This window comes from Gopherus evgoodei, chromosome 12 (assembly GCF_007399415.2).
Source record: "Gopherus evgoodei ecotype Sinaloan lineage chromosome 12, rGopEvg1_v1.p, whole genome shotgun sequence".
In the NCBI taxonomy this organism is placed as follows: Eukaryota; Metazoa; Chordata; order Testudines; family Testudinidae; genus Gopherus; species Gopherus evgoodei.
In genome coordinates, this window is record NC_044333.1 from 5520786 (window position 1) to 5542427 (window position 21642).

At 51.0% G+C, this 21642-nt stretch overlaps 1 protein-coding gene across 1 annotated transcript in view; it reads left to right on the forward strand.

Moving 5' to 3' along the window:
* The window catches only part of ATP6V0D1 (ATPase H+ transporting V0 subunit d1), a 90094-nt gene that overhangs the window by 62369 nt on the left and 6083 nt on the right, over positions 1 to 21642 (forward strand). The window contains exons 3-5 of the mRNA XM_030581351.1: positions 8246 to 8424; positions 15983 to 16062; positions 21448 to 21525. Coding sequence (XP_030437211.1) covers positions 8246 to 8424; positions 15983 to 16062; positions 21448 to 21525 — 337 coding nt within the window. The remainder of the gene's footprint in view (positions 1 to 8245; positions 8425 to 15982; positions 16063 to 21447; positions 21526 to 21642) is intronic.

Genomic DNA, 21642 nt, shown 5'->3' on the forward strand with positions numbered 1-21642 from the left:
CTAATCTGCTGCCCTTCCCTGTGTCTGATTCAGCATCACTGCTTTCCAGGTTTCTAAATAACTTGGTGCCCCAGTGGTTTCTCCAAGTTCTGTTACCTTGCATTCTCTGACCATTTGTTTTCCTGTCCACACTTACACAGCTGGGATCCTTTGGATCTCTGTCCTCTTTGGCCACAACATAATTTACCTTGCTGATTTTGTGCTCTTTGGAAGATACAAAGTTACACGGTTACGGAAGCTGGGACGCAGTGCCAGTCTAAAAGGCACTACCTCAGATGTCTCCTGGGGATACGTCTGGGTATTTGCATTGGTGCCTGTGGATTGACTGAAACATGACAGTGTTGTACTCCTGGCAGATTAGCTAGTGTGAGACACAATGTAGTGAAAATAGCAGCACTCTGTCACAAACCAGTGCCTACCCCTGGGGCAGAGGCCAGCGTTTGTCAGCAAGCGGGTGAGTATGGATTGATGGGATATGAGAAGGAGCCATGAATAGGTGTCAGCTGGGAGTTACCCATTGCGGAACACACTGGTTCTGATGGCTGGTGGAAAAGTACGAGCTTACTTGCTGACTTCTCTGTGCTGTGCCCCATCCATGTGTTGGGGGTAGGGTGGGGGTCAGAGCCTGGAGAGCGGAGAGTTGGAGCATTACCAAGCAGACAGCCTCCTCCAAGGGGAGGTGCTGTGTCAGTAACAGGGAGGTCAAAGCTTGTGTGAGCTCTAGGTAGTGAACAGAGCTCTGTAGCAGACCGGGTTCCTGCTGTCAGCTGAAGGCTGCAGCTGTTGCGACACCAGCCATGATACAAGGAGGGAAAAGAACATTCCTTCTGGGCTAGAGGGGGGCAAGACTGTACCCTGCTGGTGCAGGGAGGGGTGGAGAAGGGGGGTGAAAAGGGAGGGGGTAGTAATGGGGCATTGAAGTTCACCCTGGTAGCAGTTTCCTCTGCTTCCTCTCTGTATGTTGAGATGATGGTAGTGTATAGAGAACAAGTTGAACCTGCAAAACAGAACTCCTGGGTTCATTAAGGGATTGCTCTGAAACCAGAAGTGAAGCTGCTTTCCAAGGCCGTTTGGTCTTCAGGCTCCCTATGCAATGATACTGTATACTTGAATGGATACAGTGTGGGGGCACACTTTGCGATGCTGAATGGGGCACAGAAGGCTGAGCCACTGCTGTGACAGTACACACAGAATTTGTGTTTGGCTGGGCCAGTTCCAGCAGGCAGAACAGCAGTTTGTTAGCTTACTTAGCTGGCTAGCAAGCTGTCTGCCTGCCATCTCGAGAGAGGGTGTGTTTGCTGGACTGGGGCGATATGAAGGAGTTGCAGTCAGCATTGCATGTGGCTGGACCACCTTCCTTCTGTGCATTACTTGCTTTTAGCTAGGTCTTTTCTCAGGTGGACCTAGCCTTGGTGGAGGAGCTGAGGTTCCTGAAACTCCACGTACTAGGTCTCTCCAAGGTGAGAAGTTGCTAGCTTGGCTGGAACGCTGATACATTTTTGTTTTGTTTCTGTAGATTCTTGGCTGCCTGCCCAGAAGGTTAAAGTGAAGTGGAGATGAGGCTCACCAGTTAGTGTTCTGCTGTTAGCATTCATTGCAATAGGAGAACTTTGCCAGCCAAGAACATTTTAAAAATATGTCCCCTTATGATCAAAGCTGTTTGTGGTCTGCGAGTCTGAAAAACTAGCTGTAGCCTTGTGATCTGTGGCTTTTGTGAGCACCACTACAAAACCTACTACTTTTTGTGTAGACTAGGAGACACTCTGACTTGACTTCGCTGCATCCAGCTGGCTTCCCCAAACCATCTGTCCCTTACACTGTGGTCTCCTCTACCGGACAACTAAATATTGACACATTTTATAAGTGCTTGTCTATAAATGCTACAAGTCTAAATACTCAGATGGGTGAACTTGAGTGCCTGGTATTAAATGAGGATATTTGTATAACAGCATCACAGAAACGTGGGAAATGATGACAATCATTGGGACATGGTAATCCAGGGTACAATTATATAGGAATGATCGAGTAGGTGACTCCCGTAGGGGAGTGGCACTACATGTGAAAGAAAGCAGAGTCAAATATAGGGAAAAAATGGCTCAAACTGAACCATAGAATCTCTGCATAGAAATTCCATGTTTGAATAATAAGAAGATAGCAGTAGGAATACACTACTGATCACCTGACCTGGATGGTGATAGTGACTGTGAAATGCCCAGGGAGATTAGAGCGGTTATAAAAATAGAAAACTCTAATATTAGGGATGTCAGCTATCTCCGTATTGACTGATGTGATGGGACAAGGCAAGATGGCTACAGTAAAATACTGAGAAACAGGTATGTTAGCCCCAGGCTAAACAAATCCCTAGTACCCTTGTAACCAAATGGCAGTTGCTCCAGGTTAATCAAGGCACCTGGGGCCAATTAAGATCTTTCTAGAAGGCAGCAGAGAGAGCTACTTTAATTAGAACACCTGCAGCCAATCAAGGCAGGCTAATCAGGGCACCTGGGTTTAAAAAGGAGCTCACTCAGTCAGGCAGGGAGGAGCCAGAGGAGAAGGAGCGTGAGTGAGGAGCTGGGAGCAAGAAGGCAAGGAGCTGAGAGTGGGAGAGTGTACTGCTGGAGGATTGAGGACGACAAGCGTTATCAGACACCAGGAGGAAGGTCCTGTGGTGAGGATAAAGAAGGTGTTTGGAGGAGGCCATGGGGAAGTAGCCCAGGGAGTTGTAGCTGTCATGCAGCTGTTACAGGAGGCACTATAGATAGCTACGATCCACAGGGCCCTGGGCTGGAACCTGGAGTAGAGGGTGGGCCCGGGTTCCCCCCAAACCTCCCAACTCCTGATCAGACTCCGGAGGAGTTGACCCAGACTGTGGGTTCCACCAGAGGGGAAGATCACTGAGGTGAACAAATCCGCCAATAAGCACAGGACTCACCAAGGTAGAGGAGGAACTTTGTCACACTGGGTACATGTCCCCTCAGGACAGGATGCAGAGAACATTTCTAGACACAAAGAATAACTGTTTCCTAGAGCAGCTAGTCCTGGAACCCCAGGAGAAGATGTAATTCTTGATTTAATACTAAACAGAGCACAGAGTCTGGTCCAAGAGGTGAAGATAGCTGTACCACTCAGTAATAGCAACCATGAAGTAATTAAATTTAACATTCTTGTTTTAGGGGAGGACCACCAAAGAAGCCCACAACAGTAGCATTAACTACAAAAGGGGGAACTATGCACAAATGATGAAGGTAGTTAAACAGATCAAAAGGAACAATCAAAGAGTGAAATGCCTGCAAGCTGCATGGAAACTTTTAAAAAACATATTATAGAGGCTTAAATTAAATGTATATCCCAAATAAAAAATATATTAAGACCCAAAATATGCCCTTATGACTAAATGACTGAGTAAAAGATGTTAGAGGCAAAAGGCATCCTTTAAAAACTGGACGTCAAATCCTATTGAGGAAAACGGGAGCATAAACTCTGGTAAGTCAAGTGCAAAAGTACAAGTTAGGCAGGCCAAAAAAGAATGTGAAGAGCACCTAGCAAAAGACTCAAACCAACAGCAAAAAAAAAAAGTTGAGTACATCAGAGGCAGGAAGTCTGCCAAGCAATCAGTGGAGCTACTGGATGATCAAGGTGCTAAAGGAGCACTCAGATAAGACCCTTGCAAAGAAGCTAAATGAGTTCTCTGCTTCTGTCTTCACTGCAGAGGATGTGAGGGAGATACCCACACCTGAGACATTTTTTCTAGATGGGATCCTGTCTCAGATTGAGAGGTCAGTAGAGGAGGTCTTGGTACAAATTGGTAAACTAAACAGTAATAGGTCACTTGCGTGAATACCATGTGGTGGTCCTAGAGTTCTGAAGGACATTGCAGAACCACTAACTGTGGTATGTAACCTGTCACTTAAATCAGCCTCTGTACCAGATGACTGTCAGATAGTAAATGTGATGCCAATTTTTTAGAAAGCATCCAGAGCTGATCCTGGCAATTACAGGCCAGTAAGCCTAACTTCAGTATCAGGCGAATTGGTTGAAAGAATAGTAAAGAACAGAATTCTCACAAACGTAGATGACTCTTCTCCAATATACTGTGTTCAACATGGCTTTTGTAAAGGGAAAATCATGCCTCACTAATCTATTAGTTCTTTGAGGGGGTCAACAAACATGTGGACAAGGGTGATCCAGTGGATATAGTGTACTTGGACTTTCAGAAAGCCTTTGACAAGGTCTCTCACCAAAAGCTCTTAAGCAAAGTAAGAAGTTGTGATAAGAGGGAAGGTCTTCTCTTGGATCAGAAACTGGTTAAAAGATAAGAAAAGGTAGGAATAAATGGTCAGTTTTCAGAAAGGAGAGAGTAAATAGCAGGGTCCCTGAGAGACCTATACTGGGACCAGTACTGTTCAACATATTCATGAGTGATCTGGAAAAAGTAAATAGTGAAGTAGCAAAGTTTACAGACGATAGAAAACTACTCAACATAAGTAAGTCCAGAGCAGACTGGGAAGAGTTCCAAAGGGATCTCGCAAAACTAGGTGACTGGGCAAGGAAATGGCAGATGAAATTTTGTGTTGATAAATGCAAAGTAATACACATTGGAAAACATAATCCCAACTATACATACAAAATGATGGGGTCTAAATCAGCTGTTACCACTCAAGAAAGATCTTGGAGTCATTGTGGATGGTTCTCTGAAAACATCCACTCAAAGTGCAGCGGCAGCCAAAAAAAAGCTATCCATGTTAGGAACCATTAGGAAAGGGATAGATAAAGACAGGAAATGTCATCATGCCTCTCTATAAATCCATGGTACACCCACACCTTGAATTCTGCATGTAGTTCTGGTCATCCTGTGTCAAAAAGGGTATACGAGAACTGGAAAAAGTACAGAGAAGGATGACAAAAATGAGGGGTATGGAACAGCTTCCATGTGAGGTGAGATTGAAAAAGCCTGGAACTTGGCAGCTTGGCAAAGGGACGACCAAGAGGGGATATGGTAGAAGTTAATAAATATGAATGCTGAGAAGAAAGTGAATAAGGAAGTGTTGTTTACACCTTCTTGTAATAAAAGAACCAAGGGTCACCCAATGAAATTAATAGGCAGAAGGTTTAAAACAAACACAAGGAAGAAGTACTTCACATGATGCACAGTCAACCTGGGGAACTCATTGCCAGGAGATGTTGGGAAGACCAAAAGTATAATGGTGTTCAAAAAAGAATTAGATAAGTTCAGGCTATTAGCCAGGATGGTCAAGGATGCAACCCCATGCTCTGGGTGTGCTGAAGCCTTTGACTGAAGATGCTGGGACTAGACGACGGGATGGATCACTTGATAAATTGCCCTGTTCTGTTCATGTGGCATTGGCTAGTCAGAAGGCTGGATCAGTGAGCGCGGTTCTGGAGCTGTTTTGTGTTCACCAGTAGCTGTAGAAGTGTTACCGTTCCCATGTCTGTGGGTCTGACTCCTTGCAGGCTGCCCTTGTCATGCTGACGGCAGGACCTGAGGTGAGCTAGGGCAGGTAAAGAGCTGTTCTGCCTATAATTGGTAGGTGCTTGCGCTGGCAATAGCCAAGCACTCTATCCTCCTCTCCCCTGCCTGTTCCTAGTTGCAGGTTACGCTCAGGAGACATCTGACTGAGTGGATCTTATGCTTTGTGTGCCCTCTGTGAGGTCCAGCGTGCTTTGCCTTGCTGTGTGTAGGCGATGCCCTAATGCAGCCCAGGCAGCCTTTGCAGAGTAGGGGCGTTGCAGATGAGCACATGACGACCTGTCAGGGATTTTCCTGAGAATCATGGCATGAAATCTTGTCTTAAGTTGTTTTTGTTTATAAGCAGACAGTATAGCCTGGAAACTGGTACCTTCGAGCATGGGCTGGTCCTAGCAGTGCATGCTTCAGCCAGGGCTTGGTCTGAGTGTTTCACTGAGGTGCATCTTGATGGCTTGTGGCCGCTCATCCAGTGCTAATCACACTCCTGTGTTACAGCTGTCTCTGCGTCTCTTCTGTCACAGACAAGGGGGAGCAGGGGGCTTCCCTTCAGGTGGCCTTGACTATGTTCTAATCTCCACAGTGGGAGGGGGCTGTGGAGGCAGGCCAGAGGTTGCCTTTAAGCTGAGAGACTGCTAGCAACGTCATGCAGTTATGCCAATGTTGTAGTCTTGATGAAGTGAGACAAATCATAATGGTTACTGAGAGCCCCGCAAAGCCCTTTGTCATAAGGGGAAGGCAGAGGCAGAAACATGTGGGGATGTGGAGGGCAATGGGAGGGCCAGGTACCCACCCCATGTGGTATGGTGCTTGCTCCCAGCTTCAGCAGGGCTTGAAAAACTCACCCAGCCCCTACTAGCCAGGCTGAACTAAGGGCTTGAGCAGAGCCAGGCCACGTCCTTCCTGCTTGGTTCCGCAAACCCCATTTCTGCCCTCCCCTTCTCACCCTCCTCCAGTCCCTTCCCCTCAATAACTTACCCTCCGGCCATCTAGAGAACAGCCTGGAGCCCTGCTCCCTGCCAGGTTGGGCCTCCATTGCCCTTCACGTCGCTCAGTGGTTCCATTCTAGCCTCACTCCCGTCCACCTTCTGCCCTCTCTGCTCTCCCAGAACAGCTCTGATGGCCTCTTGTACACCGCCTCCTGGACCTACTAACTTTCTTGGAGACTGTCCACCATGCCCATCCCAGTCTTGTGATCCCTTGGCCTTTGGCTCCATCCTCTCCCTGTTCTCCTCCTACCTCGCAGATTGCTCCTTCAGGACCTCGTCATCCTCCCCGCTCGCCGAGGTCCCTCAGGGCACCGTGCTGGACAGCCTTCTCATCTCCCTTACTCTCCGTGGACATTTCTGAGACGCCTGCCGTCTCTCAATCGGCCTCTGCTTTGCACTTGTCTCCCTGAAACTGAAATTTCAGCATGACCAAATGCAACATGGCCCCAGCTGAGCTGCTGATCTTCCCCAAAGCCCTTCTCCCTCCCTACCTCTGTCGTGCTGGGCAGCACCAACCCACATTCGCACCTTTGCCTGCCCGCTAGCCCAGCATCCAGGCAGTGTCTAAATCTCACATGTCTCCTTCTGGCTAGGCCAAGGGTTCTCAAACTGGGGATGGGACCCCTCGGGGTCACGAGGTTATTACATGGGGGGTTGTGAGCTGTCAGCCTCCACCCAAACCCCACTTTGCCTCCAGCGTTTATAATGGTGTTAAATACACACACTTGTTTGTATAATGTTTAAGGGGGGGGTCGCACTCAGAGGCTTGCTGTGTGAAAGGGGTCACCAGGACACAAGTTTGAACCACGGTCTAGGATGTCAAAGCTTCTGTCGAAGCCCTGACCTTGCTTCTTGATTGCTGCAGCTTCCGCCCCTCCGGCCTGGCCTGTCTTTCAAGCTAGAATCTCTGTGGGAGGGGCTTGTGTCCAGTGCATAGCACGAGGCAGCCCTGGTTGGGGTGTGACCTGTAGCCTCTGCTGCAGTATAAACGATTCACGGGTTGAAGACAGAAGAGCCCTTAATCTGAGCCTCTGTAATAACGCAGCCATAGGCCCGCACCCAGTGATTTCTCCACCAAACTCATCGATTCAGGGCTTCTGGAAACCTCCAGCCTGGAGTTAAAGGCTGCAAGGTGATGGGGATTAATAACCTGCAGTTTTCCTCCTTACACTGGGCAGCCTTATTAAACGCGGTATGTGCTCCCAAGTGAGTAGCCACAAGATACGGGGCCAGGCTTGGCACAGGGCTGCAGGAGCACTGCATTCTCCCCACTGCATCTGTACAATGGCACCCATGCTGCTGCTGTGTATGGTGCTTCCCCAGATGCAGAAGCTGAACACAGCCAGAGGGATGAAGACCTGTCATCCTCATCCCCATCAGTTTCCCTGGCTCCTGCTGGCCTTGCTGAGGTAACGCTTTGTACAGCCACAAAAAGGGGGAGTGACATGAGGGGGTCCCAGTGGCTTGGGAGAGGGAGGGGCATGGTGGGAAGAGAAGTGTGGATGGCTGGGGTCTAGCTGGAATGATCTAAAGTTGGGAGTAAGCTTGGTTCCTCTCCCTTCAGGCTGGTAGACCTGTGAGTATTGGAAAGGAGGCTCCTCTGGTTCTTGGGTACACCTGGCAACTTTCTACAGAGCCTTCAGGTTGACTGGAGAGGCAGCATTGACTGGTTCCAGAGGGTGTGATATCGTCTGTGAGCCAACATGTGCACTCATCTTACTGCCCTGATGTTCATATCAGTAACATGCTTCCCCTCTCCTGTTCTTCCTAGTTACAGCTACATGATCGATAACGTCATCCTGCTGATCACCGGGACGTTGCACCAGCGCTCCATCGCGGAGCTGGTGCCCAAGTGCCATCCGCTAGGAAGCTTTGAGCAAATGGAAGCTGTGAATATTGCTCAGACCCCTGCAGAGCTCTACAACGCAATCCTGGTGGATACACCCCTGGGTGAGCAGTGTTTATTCAAAGTGCCTTTCTGCTGGGCTTGGAACCGCTCTGCCCATTCATGCACTAGGATGGGCACAAACCCGTGTTTCTGAATCCGGGGCTACAAAACTGTCTAACCACCGAGACAGGCATGGTGGGTTTTACTGCCTTGCAAGTCTGTCTTGAACTATCTTGTGCATCTACAACTCAGTGATCCCCTTAGTTCCCCATCAGCTGCTCTGCAAATGGTCTTACACAGAAACCTGAAGATAGAAAGTTGAAGCATGTTAAATGTAATTTTCTTTTAACACTGTTGTCTTGACTGACACACAGGTAATGCAGGGCAGTTTAGCAAATAATCTGAAGGCCCTCTGAGGGAATGAGGGAATTTTACTTAATTTAGCAAGTTTCTGGCACAGATTTCCTATTCCCATTGGAACACTGAGCAGTTTGGTTGGTACGCTGGCCAGTTTTCTGTGGGCATCTTTCCCTATAGCTCCCACTTCCATTCCTTTCTGCCTGTACTTGTACTGACGCAGGCAGTAAGAACAAACAGTCACTCCATAAACCATGAGTGTTGTAAACTAGGAGTTCCGGTTTGAAAACTGACTTACCTTATACCGATCTGTAGAATGTGGAATCTAGCAGAAGTGTTACTGTTATGCTGGAAGAATGGTCAGCAGAGTCTTCTCTCACCAGCAGAGAGACATAACAGTAGAGGGGAAGAGTAACTCTCCAAGTGGGAGATGCCACTAATTTTGTTAAATGTTGATGATTACTGTGGTCTGCAGAGCCAGACTTGTCTATGTCCCTGTCACGGAGTTTGGGGAGTCCGGCCCTGCACCCCTCTTCCTGGGACCCACAGTGACTCTCGGCCAGCCAGTAAAACAGAAGGTTTATTGGACAACAGGAACACCGGTTACAGCAGGGCTTGCAGGCACAGTCAGGACCCCTCCACCGAGTCCTTCTGGGCTTTCAGGGTGCTTGGATCCTAACTAGGATACCCTGAATTCTGCCCACACAGCCCCAAGCCCAAACTCCAACTGCTTCCCTCCTGCCACTCCCTTCCTTTCCCCTTCCCGGGCAAAGGTGTTGACCTTTCCCCTCCCTTACCTAGCTCAGGTTAGAGGCTCTGGCATCGTCCATCCCCTAAAGTCCTCCCCTGCTCTCCCACTCCTCACACACAGTCCCTACTGCATCACATCTCTCCCCCCTTCGAGACTGAACTGAGCGGGGTCACTCTGCCCAGTGACCTGGGGAAGTTCAGGGTCCCCTCTCCGGGACAACGCATCCGCTGTCAGGTTGGCACTTCCCTTCACATGGACCACGTCCATGTCATAGTCCTGCAGGAGCAGGCTCCACCTCAGGAGCTTGGCGTTGGCTCCTTTCATCTGGTGCAGCCAGGTCAAGGGAGAGTGGTCGGTGTACACGGTGAAGTGTCGCCCAAAGAGATATGGCTCTAGCTTCTTAAGGGCCCATACCATGGCCAGGCATTCCTTCTCGATGGCCGCGTAGCTTTGTTCCCGGGGTAGCAGCTTCTTACTCAGGTACACGATGGGGTGTCTCTCCCCCTTTTCATCCTCTTGCATTAACACCACCCCCAGTCCCGTGTCTGAGGCATCGGGAACACCATAAAGGGTTTGTCAAAATCTGGGTTTGCCAGAACTGGGCCACTAACCAGAGCCTCCTTCAGCGCCCGGAAAGCCTCCTGGCACTGCTCAGTCCAGATCACCTTGTCTGGCTTCCCCTTTTTGCACAGTTCAGTGATGGGGCCGGCTATGGCACTAAAGTGGGGCACGAACCTTCGATAGTACCCCGCCATCCCAATAAAGGCCTGGACCTGCTTTTTGGTTTGGGGGGCAGGCCAGTCTCTGATTACCTCCACTTTGGCTGGTTCCGGCTTCAGGCAGCCACTCCCCACCCGATGGCCCAGGTAAGATACTTCAGCCAACCCACCTTGCACTTGTCAGCCTTTACTGTTAACCCAGCCTTTCGGAGTCGGTCCAGGACTTGTTTAACCTGGGACATGTGGTCCTCCCAGGTCTGGCTGAAGACGCAGATGTCATCAATATACGCCACGGCAAAACTCTCCATCCCCCTCAGTAGCTGATCCACCAGGCGCTGGAAGGTGGCCGGTGCTCCCTTGAGGCCGAAGGGCAGGGTCAGAAACTCATAGAGCCCCAGAGGGGTGATAAAGGCCGATTTCAGCCTGGCATCTGCGTCCAGCGGCACTTGCCAGTAGCCTTTGGTAAGATCCATGGTGGTGAGGTACCGAGCACCTCCCAGCTTGTCTAGGAGCTCGTCAGGCCTGGGCATAGGGTAGGCATCAGATACGGTAATGGCATTGAGCTTTCGATAGTCCACACAGAACCGGATTGACCCATCCTTCTTGGGAACCAGCACCACTGGCGAGGCCCAAGGGCTGGAAGACGGCTGGATCACCCCCAAAGCCAGCATGTCCCTGACCTCTCTTTCAAGATCCTGGGCAGTTTTACCAGTGACCCGAAAGGGGAGCATCTTATAGGGGGATGTGACCCGGTCTCCACCCGGTGGACAGTCAAATTAGTGCGTCCAGGCTGGTTGGAAAACAGCTGTCGGTATAGATGCAGCACCCCCCTGATCTCAGCGTGCTGGCCCGGGGTCAGCTGATCAGAGAGGGGAATCGCCTCCGGGGGGAACCCGCTTTGGTCCCAGGGAATAGATCTACTAAGGGGTCATCTCCCTGCCCCTCCCAATGTCCACACACGGCCAACACCACATTCCCCCTGTCATAGTATGGTTTCATCATGTTCACATGGTACACCCGACGGTGATGTGCCCGGTTTGACAGCTCCACCACATAGTTTACCTCATTCAGTTGCTTGATAACCTTGAAGGGCCCTTCCCAGGCGGCCTGGAGTTTTTCTCCTCACGGGGATGAGAACCATCACCTGATCTCCGGTGGCGAAGGCACGGGCCCGTGCCGTGCGGTCATACCAGACCTTCTGCCTCCTCTGGGCTCGGGCCAGATTCTCCCTGGCCAGGCCCATGAGCTCGGCCAGTCTTTCCCGGAAGGTCAGGACATACTCCACCACTGACTCTCCCTCAGGAGAGGCCTTCCCTTCCCATTCGTCCCTCATCAGGTCTAGGGGCCCCCTCACCCGCCTTCCATACAACAGTTCGAAAGGTGAAAACCCGGTAGATTCCTGGGGCACCTCCCTGTACGCGAACAGCAGGTGAGGTAAGTACTTGTCCCAATCCTGCGGGTGCTGGTTCATAAATGTTTTTAGCATCATCTTCAGCGTCCCGTTGAACCTTTCTACTAGCCCGTTGGACTGGGGGTGATACGCTGAGGCCCAGTTGTGCTGGACCCCGCATTTCTGCCATAAGGACCGGAGCAGGGCCGACATGAAGTTGGACCCCTGGTCCGTTAAGACCTCCTTGGGGAACCCCACCCGGCTGAAAATTGTCAGCAGCGCATCTGCCACTGTGTCTGCTTCGATAGAGGACAAGGCCACCGCCTCGGGGTAGCGAGTGGCAAAATCCACCACCACCAGGATGTATTTCTTCCCTGACCGGGTCATCTTGCTGAGGGGTCCCACTATGTCCATGGCCACCTTCTGGAAAGGTTGTTCTATGATGAGTAAAGGCCTCAAAGCCGCTTTCCCCTTGTCCCGGGCCTTCCCCACCCTCTGGCAGGGGTCACAGGATTGACAGTACTGTCGGACATGGGTAAAGACCCCAGGCCAGTAAAAGTTCTGTAGCAGCCTCTGCCTGGTGCGCCGGATTCCCTGGTGCCCTGCGAGAGGGATGTCATGGGCCAGGTACAGCAGCTTGTGACGAAACTTCTGGGAAACCACCAGCTGCCTCCTGATCCCCCATGACTCTACTTCCCCTGGGGGAGCCCATTCTCGGTACAGGAACCCGGTAAACCAAAAACCCGGAGCCTGGAGCATCCACAGGTGGTATGTTGCCAGCCCCCCTTTCCTGGGAATGTAGCCCCTCCTCCGATTGGGTTTTTACCCAGTCCACCCTCTGCGGGTTGGGTCTGCTTGGTCTGTCCCTGAGCTTGGGGCACTGGGCCCGTATGTGACCTCGTTGGCCACAGCGATAGCAGCCCATGTCTCGTGGGTCCCCTTGAGTGGGTCGGAGGGACCTGACGCTGGATGTTCCCCTTTTGGGGGGGTTCTCCATAGGACCCCGCTGGGAGGTCCCATGATGACTCTCTCTCTGCGTTGAGGCAGGCTTGCTCCTTCGAGACTCCTCCCTGCCATCCCCTGCCCGACTGTCCACAAATTGGTCGGCCAGCTGGCCTGCGTGCTGCGGGTTCTCCGGCTTCTGGTCCATCAACCACAGCCTCAAGTCGGACGGGCACTGCTCGTACAGGTGCTCCAGTATGAATAGGTCAAGCAGGTCCTCTTTAGTTTGGGCCCCAGCTGTCCACTTGCGGGCATACCCCTGCGCCCGGTTGACCAGTTGTAGGTATGTGACCTCACGGGTTTTACGCTGGCTCCGGAACTTTTTCCGGTACATCTCAGGAGTCAGCCCAAACTCGCGGAGCAGGGCCTGTTTGAACAGTTCGTAGTCCCCTGCCTCCGCCCCTTTCAGTCGGCTGTACACCTCCACGGCTGTGGAGTCCAGTAAGGGGGTGAGAACTGCAATCCTGTCTGCAGGGTCAACCCGGTGCAGCTTGCAGGCATTCTCAAAGGCCGCCAGGAAGGTATCTATGTCCTCCTCCTCCTTACGCCGGGGCAGCAAGTGCTTATCAAAGCTCTTTGTAGGCTTGGGTCCCTCCTCACTCACCACAGCCGGGGCCTCACTGCTCCTCAGCTGGGCCAGGTCCAGCTCATGTTTACGCTGTTTCTCCTTCTCCTCCCACTCACGCTGGCGCTGGTTCTCCTCATGTTTACGCTGGTTCTCCTTCTCCTCCCGCTCATGTTCACGCTGTTTCGCCTTCTCCTCCAGCTCTTTCCTCTTTAACTCGAATTCCTCCCGTTTCAGCTCCCTTTCATATTCCAGCTGCGTCCGCTCCACGGATGCCGAGCGTTGCCGGGAGGATCCCCTGCTGGGGGGTGAGCTTCGCTGGGCAGATCCCCTGCTGGCCTGGGGTGTCACGGTGCCCTCTGTATACACTGGGCTCCTCCCCGCCCTTCCCCTAGGCCTAGGAAGGGGGGGGTCTCGGGAAGCCCTCGTCCGCCGGCTGACCACTCCCAGCGGGAACAGACACTGATGCCTGCGCTGCATCTGCCCGGCTGCTTCCCTCAGAGACAGGGCTCTGTTCATTCATGCGGTCTCCCTGCTCCAGCTGGGCAATCAGCTGGTCCTTCCTGAGCCTCCCTGGGTGCAGCCCCTTCTGCTTGCACAGCTCCACCAGGTCACACTTGCGCTGCTTGGCATACATCTTCCTGCTGGCCACTCACAGGCCGGGGTGCTCGCCGCTCCCAACGGTTTCCAGGGGGACCCCTAGTGCACCAGCCCTTCGTGAGGTCACCACCTCTCTGCCAGGGTCGAGCTGTAGACTCCTCCGCCCCTGGGACCGCTCGCTGCAATTCCCCGGGGGACCCTGTTACTGCAAAGTCCTTCTCACTGGGCACACACTCCCAGGGGTTAATCACCCCTTCGTTTTACTGCTCCCCAGTCACTTACTGCAGGAAGCGTCGTCCACGGGGTGCAGTATGTCCCGCCGCTGCCACCAGTTGTCACGGAGTTTGGGGAGTCCGGCCCTGCACCCCTCTTCCTGGGACCCACAGTGACTCTCGGCCAGCCAGTAAAACAGAAGGTTTATTGGACAACAGGAACACCGGTTACAGCAGAGCTTGCAGGCACAGTCAGGACCCCTCCACCGAGTCCTTCTGGGCTTTCAGGGTGCTTGGATCCTAACTAGGATACCCTGAATTCTGCCCACACAGCCCCAAGCCCAAACTCCAACTGCTTCCCTCCTGCCCCTCCCTTCCTTTCCCCTTCCCGGGCAAAGGTGTTGACCTTTCCCCTCCCTTACCTAGCTCAGGTTAGAGGCTCTGGCATCGTCCATCCCCTAAAGTCCTCCCCTGCTCTCCCACTCCCCACACAGACAGTCCCTACTGCATCACATCCCCACTGTGAAACAATTATCCCAGTGCTACCTTATCCCAGCAAGAGACAGACAGACAGACCTAAAGCCTGCAGTGGAGCAGTCTGGGAGCAGATGTGCAAATGCTTCCATTGTGCACAGTGGCTGTCTGGAGACACAGGCCTCCTGGGCTAGTGTTGGCAAACAGAGTTAAAGGAACAGAATCAGTGGGATGATTCAGGAGCAGTTCTTCTAGCTGCTCCAGAAAGGATGCAATTCCTCAACAGACATAGAGTTCTGGTGGTACATTTGAGAGCAGCCTAGATTTTCATAGCTGGGAAAGAAAGTGCTTCCCATAAACACAACCTGGGATGATGAGGCCTAGAAATAGTTGATGGGAAAATGACTCATTAGACAAGGAGCCAAGAAATTGGTCAAAAACTGAACCAATAGCAAGAGCTCTTGCTCCCACGTATTGAGTGTTCTGCTAGGGGAGGATCTCCTGCAGCAAAGCCAAAGCGTTGACATACGTTCCCTGAACGTGAGCATGGGAAAACAGAAAGTGAACTCTAGCATAAAAGGGGCAGCAAGATGGGAGCGGAATGAAAACTGGGACCCTTAACGCAAATAGCAACCGCAAGTGTAACGGAAGGTACTGCAAACTCTAGTACGTGGGAAGTGTTCTCCAGTTACTGGTGTCCTGTCTCACAGGATGGCAAATTCCCAAAGCTGAAATGTATTGTTTAAAAAAGTCTGACCAGGTGTGCAGTGTGTCCATCTCTAGGCTCCAAGTGTCCAGGGTTTATATTGAATGAAAATGACGATCTCTTGCTGAGAAACAAGGCAGTGTAGAACATTCCTGTAGGCCAGAGTCTTTAATCCAGCCCTTTATCTTCCTAAAAGCTTAACATCCTCTGCCCTCCAGAATGTCCTATCACCGTTACAGGCACACGGAGTTCCCTCTTCCCCCATTTGATTGCATATGCCTTCTTTTTGTCTACTTCAGCGTTTGTTCACCACCGTGGCTGGTGCTGGCCTGGTCCTGGGGAATAGTGAAGTGCTGCCTAACAAACACGCACGCTGACTGCTCTGCTGCAGTCTGACATGCACCCGAGTCTGAGACCTAATAGCCTTGCAGCTCAAGGCACCCTAGGAAATTCGATTTCTAAATGGCACTAGTGTCACCACCATAAAACTACTGGTAAGACACTGCCCCTTCCTGCAGAGCTCTGTGGGACGCCTGATGGTTCCCCGGCTTTGTGGCACTGTAACACCCAGGGACTAGAAAAGGCACAGCCAGTCTCTTTCAGAAGAGTTCAGCTCTCATCTAGGCACCAGAATACAGGCCTGATTATTCCGAGCTCAGCTCCCAATCCGAGCACTTCTGAATATCCAGCCGTAAGGGTCATGCTGGGTGCTATGCCTTTGGAAACCTGGTCTCCTGCTTGCAAAGGTCTTACACTCCAGTCCCTCTCTCGGGAGCGCAGTCTGCAATTCAGAGCAGCAGGAGCATGCTGCAGTTTTGCTCAGGGTTTTCTCTATCTGTTTCAGCTGCCTTCTTCCAGGATTGCATATCGGAGCAGGACCTCGATGAAATGAACATTGAAATCATCCGAAACACGCTGTATAAGGTAAATGTGGCCCTTGCGGGGAGGGAAGGAGCTAATGAAACAGCTTCCTGGAGTAACACATCAGTGACTCGTGCTGTGAGGGGTTGGGGCATTGCTGGTCGTTCTGCTGTGGAGGGAGCTGAGCAGGGGGAGCGCTCATGGAGCGCTGTCCTAGCTGGCTATTTCCAAAGACAGCTTTTCCAGGCTGGGTAAGGAGAGAGTGGTTAGTATGTTTGCTGTGTGTCGTAAAGCCAGCTAGAAGCAGCTCCCCCTGGGAGCAATAATGCAGTTAAAACGTGACCGAGAACAGGGTCTGTGTCCAGGATGGAATGAAGCAGTGTGCCGGGCTGGGGGGTCTGGAGGTTGGTTCACACAGTGCTATTATATCCAGCTTGCTAGTGTCAGCTGCTTCCAATCTCTGCTGCGGTGTCAGCTGGCTGGCAGCAAGGGTGTTCTTAAAGTACCCTTTGACGTCGCCTCTCTGAATAACCTTGCATGAGTTGTGCAGGCTCTGGCAGAGGGCTGCTCCTTGGCTGACAGAGGTGGCCACAGAATCCATGTGAAGTGGAGGCTTGACCTAGCCAACGTGAAGACTGCTCCCTCTGGCCTGGCTCCGAGATCATGGACCAGTAACGTGCTTTTTTAAAAAGTGAAGGTTTTCTTGGAAAAAGGCTTCAGCACTCAGGCGAGCTGCTGGAACAATGGATACCCCAGCAGTGCAGCAGCATAGAGGAATAAGGAGACGGCATGCGTACAGAGCTAACTGCAGCTCCTACCAGTACGGTCTGGTTCTAGCCAGCACTTTCAGGAACTTTTCATTAATATGAAGACCAACTCCTGTGCTGGTCACAGCCAGTGCTGCCATGAGGCTATCACTCCATCTTGAGTGTCTGGTAAAGGCAGGATACAGATTATATCTTGTCTTCCTTGTTTTCATAATCGGAACTAGCCAGCAGCTGGGGTGTGACCTCTGCTTCTGATGGGTGGTAGTGAAGGTCAGTTTCAGCATGGATGCTAGTTAGGGGAAAACATGCTAAGCTGAGTGTGATCTCTTGCATGCAGCATATGTGCACACGTGTATGTGCCTGCCATGTGCAAACAGCTTGGGGCAGTGTATTTGTGTAAAAAAACAAAACAAAACACACGTATCCCTGCATGTACTCTGGTCCTTCTCAGTGCTCTTTTCTAAACCCCTCTGGTTCTGCAGAAAAGGACCTGGGGTTTACAGTGAACGAGAAGCTGGATATGAGACAACAATGTACCCTTGTTGCCAAGAAGGCCAACAGTATATTGGGCTGTATTAGCAGGGGCATTGCCAGCAGATCGAGGGACGTGATCATTCCCCTCTGTTTGGCATTGGTGTGGCCACATCTGGAGTAGTGTGTCCAGTTTTGGGCCCCACACCACAGAAGGGATGTGGACAAATTGGAGAGAGTCCTGTGGAGGGGAATGAAAATGATTAGGGGGCTGGGACACATGACTTAAGAGGAGAGGCTGAGGGAACTGGGGTTATTTAGTCTGCAGAAGAGAAGAGTGAGGGGGAATTTGATAGCAGCCTTCAACTACCTGAAGGGGGGTTCCAAAGAGGATGGAGCTCGGCTGTTCTCAGTGGTGGCAGATGACAGAACAAGGAACAATAGTCTCAAGTTGCAGTGGGGGAGGTCTAGGTAGGGTATTAGGAAAAACTTTTTCACTAGGAGGGTGGTGAAGCACTGGAATGGGTTACTTAGGGAGGTGGTGGAATCTCCATCCTTAGAGGTTTTTAAGGTCAGGCTTGACAAAGCCCTGGCTGGGATGATTTAGTTGAGGTTGGTCCTGCTTTGATCGGGGGTGGGACTAGATGACCTCCTGAGGTCTCTTCCAACCCTAGTCTTCTATGATTGTGTGTGGTGCGGTGGCCAGTACTGTGCCTAGTATCCAGTGGTTGATATAAAGGTGCTAGAATGTTCTGTGGTGGTCTCCATCCTGGGCCTTGTGCATCCAAACGGCATTTGCGTTTCTGACCACAGCTGCACGTGGAGCAGAGGTCTCTGTTGAGCTGCTCATAGCAACATTATGTGTTGCCCATTCTCCTGGGTTTTAGTCCTCTCTGAGGTTCCTTGCTGCACACTCCCTTTCCAGATGTTTAATAAATACATCAAACAACATGGGACCTAGGACAGTGTCTTGAGGCCCTGCTGTTCGCCGTTCAACCCTGCTCATTGCTTTCTGTCTCCTAGGCAGTTTTTGATCTGTGACAATACTTTGTCTCTCGCCCCGTGACAATATCAGTTCAGTCTGTTGGGTACAAAAGGCACATAGGGGTATAATTCCGCAGGTCACCCATGAACTGCTTAAATATGGGCATGTTTGCCTCCCTTCAGTTCTCTGAAACAGTGGCTGATGTTTGTGATCAAAAGGACCTCTATCAACTGTCAAACATTCTACAGCTCCTAGTTTCTGCTTTTAAACTCCTTGCATTTGTATAGAAACTGTTCTAGATTTGTTTTTGAGTAATAATTCCCAGCTCCTGTACGGTGCATTTTTTTAAGCTGGTGTTTGATTTGTATTTAATTCCTTTATAGGACACTGCTGATTTGGCAGACATTGCCTGTGTTCTTATCTCTGGTCGCTGGAGGCAATACTCCAGCAATACTCCTCAGCACAGGGACCGTCTCTAGTGACATGTGCAGTGCATGACCAGGCCGGAGCCCCTTTAGACCCTATGGTATTTGTCAATAACCCTCCCAAGGGGCTGGCTGCTTGCTCTGGGCCCCTTAGCGTGCGGAGTGTGGGGGTTCCCCAGTAGCTCTGCTCACTGGCTAGCAGAAAATTCTAAAATGCTCGTCTGGCTTGTGTAACTCAATAGCTGGAAGGATTTTCCTCAACTTTTCTCCGCAGATTTGCTTCCAGGCTGAGGTCGAACTTGGCGCGGGGAGCAAGTGCTCTCAGGGAGCTGGTCAGATCTCTCACAGAGCTGTCTGGGGCTGCAGCGGCAGTCCTGGCCTGAGAGTGGTGAAAGGCAGAGCTGAAGGCAAGGAGTGTTTGGGCAGATGCCGTCACCCTGGGGCCCAAGGGAGAGCACCCCATCCTGGGACACGTCACATTCTTGATTTCTTGGTTGAAAGCCCTTTTGGAAATGAGGAACACCTTTTCCCAGAGCGGCAGTTGTGCAGGGCAGCACTCCCCACTGCCTCCTGCTGGTGTACCTTTCTTGCTCCCTCCCCACTGAGGTTTCCTGGCATGTTCCAGATGTGAATGTGCAGTGAGGTGACTTGCTGTGATGCAGCATCTTCCTAGGAAGAGTTTCACTTTAACGGCACTTCTCTGGTCTCTCATTGGAGTCTGAAGCGACAGCCTGGTATCTCAGCATGTGTCTGACCCCAGAGGCACTTTAATCTCTCCAGCTGGCATTCCACAATGACATCCCCTCCCCCACCCAACTGCTCCCTGGGGAAGAGGGATGCAGAGAGCTTGTCATGATAAAAAGGATGGGTTGAGGGTGTCTTGCATTTTGTTAGCAACCCAAACATTAGATGGCACTTCACAGAACAAATGAGTCTACAGTCTGCGCATAAACCAGGCCGGAGTGATTCTGAGCTACAACAATGAGACTGTGGGTCCTTTGGTTTTTCTGTGGCCATCAGGCCCTCAGTGGGGACTTCTTAGTAGTGACTCTGTGTAGCACAGTGAAGCTGAATGAGACAGTCCAGCAGTTTACATCACTAGTCCTGCAGGTAGTTGGTGTTGCAGTCCTAGGGTAAGTGTGGCTGTGATGGGTTGGATCACAGAACCCCCACCCTGGGAGCTGCCACCTGGTGTGCCAAGACTACCTCTGCTCCTGCTTTCCCTGCCAGCTTGGGACCCCAGCACCCTCTCTCTTGCTGAGCCAGGCATGCCCGTCTGCTCCAACACAGACCCAGGGTCTGAATCACGCCCCCTGACAGCTGTAGGCTTGACAGAAAGCAGCTTACAGAAGTGTTCTTGGCTTTTAACACTTAAATGCCCAACACCCAATGGGGTCTAAACCCAAATAAATCCATTTTGCCCTGTATAAAGCTTATACAGGGTAAACTCATAAATTGTTTTCCCTCTATAACACTGATAGAGAGAGATGCACAGCTGTTTGGCGCCCCCCCCCCAGGTATTAATACTGACTCTGGGTTAATAGTAAAAGGTGATGTTTATTAAACATAGTAGGATTTAAGTGGTTTTAAGTAGTAACAGACAGAACAAAGTGAATTACCAAGTGAAATGAAGCAAAATAAAAAGGGCAAATTTAAGCCTAATACAGTAATACAATTGAATACAGATAACATCTCACTCTGAGAGATGTTTCAATACGTTTCTTTCACAGACTGGATGCCTTCCTAGTCCGGGCACAATCCTTTCCCCTGGTACAGCCCTTGTTCCAGCTCAGGTGGTAGCTAGGGGATTCCTCTTCGTTCTGTTCCACCCCTTTATATATCTTTTGCATAAGGCGGGAATCCTTTGTCCCGCTGGGTTCCTACTCCCCCTTTCTTGACGGGAAAGCACCAGGTTAAAGATGGATTCCAGTTCAGGTGACATGATCACATGTCACTGTAAGACTTCATTGCCCACTTGCCAGCACGCATGTCTACAGGAAGACTTACAGGTAAAACAGAGCCATCTGCAGTCAATTGCTTTGGTTAATGGGAGTCACCAAGATTCCAGCCACCATTAGCGGCCTGCACTTTGCATAATTACAATAGACTGAGTTATATTTCATATTTCTAGTTTCAGATACAAGAGTGGTACATTTATACAAATAGGATGAGCACACTCAGTAGATTATAAGCTTTGTAATGATACCTTACAAGAGACCTTTTGCATGAAGCATATTCCAGTTACATTAGCATATTTTCATAAAATCAGAGTGCAATGTCACAGTAGCTTTGCATCTCTTGTACCTTATCAGACAACCTGCCCCATGGGAGGTAAGGTGGTAGGCACAGGGCCTTCGGCAGGAAGTGCTACGCTGTGAACCATGAAGTGTGTTAGCACAAATTCAGGCAGCCTGTTACTGGCTAGACCAGAGTGAGTCACCCCACCCGAGGAACTCCAGCATACCCTGCCTCACTGCCTATTTGTTTGGTTCATAGACTGGAAGATAAGAAAGGACCAATTAGAGGAGCCGTAAATGTATTCACAGTGAGTGCCAGGCTGCTACCTACTTCTGAAATCCACCTGCAGCCTTTCTCCTCTTTGGCCTCCCTCTGCTTCCATGGAAGCATGGTGATTGGAGTGGGTGGAGCTTTATGGGGATGTACCAGATGCATGCCATGATGCAGAGGTCTTACTGGGCTCATGTCTTGAGGTCTTTGGACACATTCAGAAATGCTTGAGGATCATGTGGGCTGTAGATAAGTGTCACTCGTCCTCTCATCTGCTTGGCTTTCTCCTCAGGCATACTTGGAATCCTTCTACAAGTTCTGCAACATCCTGGGAGGCACAACTGCAGACGCCATGTGTCCAATCCTGGAGGTAGGCTGCAGACGGGACACCACCGCACATTCTGCGCGGTATAATGTAACAGTAATCACACTGTGCACTGCTCAGCGCTCTCCAACCAGAGCAGCTCAGAGCTGCCGATCGACCGCA